The sequence below is a fragment of the Ornithodoros turicata genome, chromosome 2 (assembly GCF_037126465.1).
Source record: "Ornithodoros turicata isolate Travis chromosome 2, ASM3712646v1, whole genome shotgun sequence".
NCBI lineage: Eukaryota > Metazoa > Arthropoda > Arachnida > Ixodida > Argasidae > Ornithodoros > Ornithodoros turicata.
Window position 1 is genome coordinate 42,461,567 of NC_088202.1, and position 6,000 is coordinate 42,467,566.

The 6,000-nt window shown below is 44.7% G+C and overlaps 1 protein-coding gene across 1 annotated transcript in view; it reads right to left on the reverse strand.

Moving 5' to 3' along the window:
• The window catches only part of LOC135383393 (sodium-coupled monocarboxylate transporter 2-like), a 52,646-nt gene extending 47,745 nt beyond the window's left edge, over window positions 1-4,901 (reverse strand). The window contains exons 1-4 of the mRNA XM_064612867.1: window positions 4,724-4,901; window positions 1,052-1,243; window positions 412-480; window positions 294-345 (exon numbers count right to left, since the gene is read on the reverse strand). Coding sequence (XP_064468937.1) covers window positions 294-345; window positions 412-480; window positions 1,052-1,243; window positions 4,724-4,870 — 460 coding nt within the window. The 5' untranslated portion in view covers window positions 4,871-4,901. The remainder of the gene's footprint in view (window positions 1-293; window positions 346-411; window positions 481-1,051; window positions 1,244-4,723) is intronic.
• Window positions 4,902-6,000: the final 1,099 nt, after the last annotated feature.

Sequence of the window (6,000 nt, forward strand, 5' to 3'; positions counted from 1 at the left end):
AACAACAAATATAGATGTCACCAGAGTGCAAGGTGCTCAAGTTTAGCGAGAGGTAGGATGCTTCCTGCTGTGATTACCAGTGCGTTTTCGTGATATAGGTCAGCAATTAAACTTGCGCGTTATATCACTCTTTTTTGTTTCGGCCGTGGTGGTCGCTTTGTTGATTTTTATTGCTGTTAGTGGCATCTTTTGCTAATGCGAGGAGCAAGTCACATTGTTTTTCTCGCAATAAGAAAAGAGGCAGCAGCACGATTATATTTAACCTGCGTGAAATACAACTTTCTTTCACTTACCGGAACCCAGTGCTAAGGACGGCCCATATAGTACAACGCCCTGGAAAAAGCACTGCCAAATATGGGCGTATCAAAGAAACAGGTTGGCAATTATCAAATCATCTGAGAAATAGCTCACCATTTGAATTATAACTAGACACGACGCAACCTTACGAAGGAGTACAGATTGGAAGCGTTGCTGCAAATACTGTAAGAACCCAGTGGAAAGCTTCGTTAGTTCACGCTTCGGACGTAAACACTCGAACATAAATATAAAGCAAGCATTAAGTAGACGTCGTGAATGTTGTGAATATGCTCCGTTAGTTTGTAATGTAGATTAGTCGACTAAATCCATCTTCCAGCAAAAAGGTGCCGCTGGTAACGAGTGTTTCCTAAGGGTGTCTAAATATTATAGCAGCCTCTGTGTAGAGTGGAGTTACCCTTTGCGAAAGCGAACGCCGCCAAGCCGCCATTTTGAAGTCCACTCTCACCATGCATGAATGCTGTGTTCCGATTTTACCCACTTTTTCAAATCTCCTTTGCTATGTATTTACTTAGCTCCAAAATGTAGTGCGTAGCTACGAGTATATAGCTACACTTTTGCGAGCGCATCGCGAGCTGTGCACGGGCGTCACCGCGGAAATTCGTAACAGACGACGCGGTTGTCTTCACCCTACACAGAGGGAGCTAGCTAGTATTCAGGCACCCTGCATAGCTTTTCCGGAACTTTACCGTCAGGATGTTATGTGGGTTGTCACACAGCAGGCGTATGAATTTACCTGATTTACGCTGATCATGTCCATTTTGTAGAACACGGGCAGAACAACCTCAGCTGCCAGGAATATGGCCACGGCGACTGCAAACGTACTGACTGTAAACTGAGCGCCGTGGACGAAGGTCTCTGCTGGAATGCCGAGGATTGTGATAGAGGACAGGAAGTTGGACATCATCGACAGCGTGACTGGTATCAACTACAAGGACGAACAAGATCGAATATGAACGCACTCGAGGAGGATACCATAGTGGATTATACATATATCAGTACATTTTTTTTTTCTTTTTGTAAAACCTAAACACACCCCAGAGGTGACCCAAAATGCGTAAATATTCTACAGCTAGCGCGAGTTTCCCTTTGATCTGCTATTTCCTTCTTAGGTCGCACGCGCTGGCAGTTAGGGAGCCCTAATTCAATGGCTCTCCGCAATGATGATGTTAAGGGAAAATTTTTACATTTGAGATATGAGTGATATTAAACGGTAGGATCAACTTATTTATTTACACATGGTAACGAGACTTTCCTGCACGAGACAGCACTTCTTCGGGTTACAAAAATATGAACATGGTACAGAAGCATATATACAGTTGACGGGGGAGTTTCGGCATGAGAGGGTAACAGGGTGATGGAAAGGATGCAAATACAGGTAAAAATGAAAAGAACATAAATACAAACGCAGGGTTGTGCTGTTTTGCTCGGATGCCAAGCATGTGCTCACGACTGCAATCTTAACACCTCCCAAAGAGCAGCTCCACCCCCCTCCCCACCCCCCTACAGTGTCACCTGCAGTCAATCACGGCCGCACCATTCACATTGGCAACCATTCTCGGCCCTTGGTCTAACCAGATCGACCATCGCCAAGCTCTTGAGTATTTCAAGATTTTTCTCCGGGACACTAGTCTCCTCTCTACCCTATGATGTGCCTGCGTACCTGTGTGCTGTGTGTGCTCTTTTGTGTGCTTAGGTAGATTGGGCGTCCATGGCGTTGTACTGCTCAAAGCTAGAAATCCGCCACTTGCGGAGAAACTGGCGCCGTCTGTTGGATGCGGAAGGAACTATAGGGCTCCCTTCGCCCGAGAGTGTTCGGTTAGAACGCTCTTGAAATATCCGAGCGGTTTCGTGTGTTTCTTGCCGTCTTGTTGACTGTTTCGTTGGGTGTTTGTCGGTCTGATCGAGGAGAGTGAGAATTTCTTTCCATCATCGAGGAGGACGGCATCCCGTTTCCGTTCTTGGCGTTCGGCTGGACATTATTTTTTTTAGCATGCTCTCATCCAAGATCTAAACCAAACGCATTCGCCGCCTGGGAACCTTGGCGAATTATATCCCACACACAAAGTATATAAATGGGTACAATGTCGTAGGCAGTATCATGGAGTTGAAGCTCCGTCTAAGAAGGCGCCAGTCGTGAAGTGCAAAATGAATGTATATGATGTAACTTGTAATGCATATAGTGAATGTATATAATACATATAGCCTTAATGCCTTAGTCTTATGCGTATAGTCTTAATGTGTAGAATGTAATGTATATAGTATGAGAATATAATGAAGTACAGAATGTATATAATGTATATAGTCAGTGCTTATAATGAATGTAGTAAATGCATATAGTGCTACAAACATTTTCCCGGATGCTGTTCTCAATGAAGACTGACTCATTTATATTGCTTTGTTCATCATAAGGTAACTTTACATATTACATTATGATAATACGATAACACATGCACAGTTGTTTAATTCCTTCCCCGTGTCATGTTAGGCCTAATTTATTAAGGAGATTTTGAAATTACTAAGGTAACAGCATACATAAAATATCTGCTCGGCAATGTCTATGATGATGGGAAAGGCAATATCAAGAATGTGTAATTCTTCCACACGTCGGATCATGCGTTCAACATGCACTTTTGCACTGGCAATTTCTCTTGTACTTCGAACATTGCCCTTGGACATTTGGGCGTCTCCTCTCACCCTAAATGGTGGACTGTACACTTCAATTCTTTGGGGGAGACATCAAACATTGAATCTCTTATCTACCAATATGACATCACCAGCTTCGAGGCGATCTAACAATCCTCTACTCTGCATTATGTCCACATCAGATATGGATCCACCCCGAAGCCGGGAAACGAAGCTGATGTAACCTTCTGGGTCACAGTCAACAACTGATTTATATGTGTTGTAATGTTGATGACACGAAAAAGTTTGTCTCTGTGCCTTTCGATTCTGACTTCAATCGCATCGAGTACTAATCTTGTGTTGGGAAGCTTGCGAAAAGCTTTGGGCAAATTAACTTGTGTTTCCTGGACGGCTGGAAATTCTGTCATGTCTCGCAATTCTTCCTGTCTTTTCATAGCCCGAACCCACGATTCGGGTTTTTGAGGACATAACATATCGCACGGAAACCTAAAAAAACGCAACTTCTTGCCCTGCATATAACAATTCGTACAGCGGTAAAAGACGCAATTCACAGGCATGGCTTGCAGCAGCGGCGAAATGGCCTTTGTTTTCCAGCCAGTTCGAAACCTGGCGGGAAGCACGGGGGAGAGGGGGATGTGCGCATGCGCCGTGTCTTTTTCGCAAGTGGCGGATTAATTTTGTAATATTTCCGTGTCACATGGAGAGACAATATTTTTGGAGAATCACGTAAGACCACGCACATTGCAACGAGATTAATTCTGTAGACTCTGCAGACATGAGGCTTTATCCGCAGTGGCACTTCAAGCCTTCTATATGGTGTGGTATATGCACAACGTATGCCGTAGTAGTATAGCTATAGCGTATGCATAGTATTGCCATATGTGTACAGCCATAAGCTATGGGTAGTTGAACGGTCAAAATAAAACAATTTGCGTTGCATCTTCTGCTACCTCTGAAGGCTCCCGAGAACTGCAGCTTGCAACATTGCCACCAACGAACACGCAACGGCCTTGCAGAACGTTTTCATTGTACACTCAAGGCCGAAAACAATAACATGGTTACATGGCATAAAGCCGTCTCCGAAGGAAGTCTACTGTGGTGTCTACGCGGCAGGGTGCAAAACGTATTCACGTATCATCGCAGCACATGCTTAGAACGTTGAACATTTATTCGTGCCCCACCCTTCCTGCACGGTTCGGATCCCGCCTGGATCAATCAAGATCTTGCGAGAACTTGGCTCGTAGAACCGTGGTATGGCTATACATTTAAGAAAATTACCTCTTTCTTTTTTTTTTTTTTCAAAGTAGTTCGTGATAAGACTGATGTAATCAAGTATTTCACACACTGCTATAAACGAGCAGGGTCTTCATGTGTCCATAACACCATACTTTGCCTACCCGTCCTTGCCCTAAAGCCAAATAAGGGGGGGGGGGGTATATTTATTAGACGAAAGGGGAAAAAAACGGGGCAAAGGTCAGCCAAACGGGACGTCGGCTTGCTATTCCGCAAAGACATAAGGGCCAAATAAGGACATGTATTCTCAAGTAGCAAGTCCTTCCTCAAACACACACAGTTGACAGGAAGGCTATAGCAGCAACATTGTGATTTGGCACATGCTCCATTTCTGATTAGAAGACCCACCGGATGATATGGCGAAAGAACTTCACGAAGCATTGAAAGTATAGCGGGGTTACCACACGACAGTTACTTTACACTATACTATTGTCTGTGACATCTCATCCGCAAACTGGAACTATGTTACCTGCAGCTGTCGATTTCCGACGAGGAACAGTCTGCTGTCGGCATTTCTGCGATCCTTCCACGCGAAAAAGATCCCAATCAAAGCTGATGCTCCAAGAAGCGCCACAAGAACGGCATAATCGGCCAAGGAAAACAGCTTGACGGCCATCGTAAGCTCATCCGTCTGTCTGTGTGCCGGAGAAAATGCGGTCTCCTTCACCGAGCGTGTTGATAGTGTCAACAACTGCGCTATTTCGCCCTTGCCCTTTTACACGTCTTGCTCTCCACGAGCATTGCACGCTCCGGTCCTTTCTTTGTTATGGGGTCACGGAGAGGTTAGCATCATTGGGCTGATTCGCTTCTCCGGTTCTCGTTACTCTGAAACCGCTTACAGGAAGGGCTCCGTTTCGCATTCTGTTTGCGCAGACCAAAGAATATGCTGAACATTGATGTCCCAAGAACCGCGTTCTTGGCCAAATTGCACGCTCTACGAATGCGGTCAATACGAATGCGTCACGCAATTCATAAATACTTCCCTCGTCAAAAGTGCTTGTGATATTGTAAATCTCCATAAGATATTGAGGAATTTGGGGGGGGGGATATGTTTATTATATAAAAAAAATAGGAGGGAAAGGTTAGCCACCGCTACGGCGGCTTGCTATTCCCTGGAAAGAAAGGGAAAAAAGAAAAAGAAAGACAAACAAAAAGAAAAAACAAAGAAACAAAAGGAAAACAAACACGAAATTGATCACAGTTCACCCAGAAGGCCACAGATCCGCAGAAACTCAACAAGTGCCTTAGTCACCTGACTATGTTGTGTGGGGCCTAGCAGCGTAGCTAGGGAAAAGTCCGAAATCCTCAGGCGAGCGATGCGCGACCGTAGGAGAAGACGGAATTTGTTTTGCTCGTTAACTGAGCTATTTGCTCGACATAGACAAATACAAATTTGTGAACTTGTGTTAACTGAATGCATATAGTACTTAGAGCGTTGGCCCTTAGAGGGAGGCTGTTGCACCCACCACGGCAGAGAGGAAACTCCTAAAACGACTACCCCTCCCCCCCCCCCCGCAAAAAAAAAAAAATATATATATATAATCAGAAGAGAAACTAGAAGATCCACCTTTACAAGGCCAACCGCCGTGTTTGTCCTTCTGTAGCTTGTGACAGCGACCACGTGACCGCCAGCGATAGTCGTATAAAGCTACCCCATTTAGAGTTAGGCAATGACCAAAGATGTAGCATACTAGAATGTTTGAATATTTCCTCCTTCTGTACACAGAGGGAGATACCACTCAGACA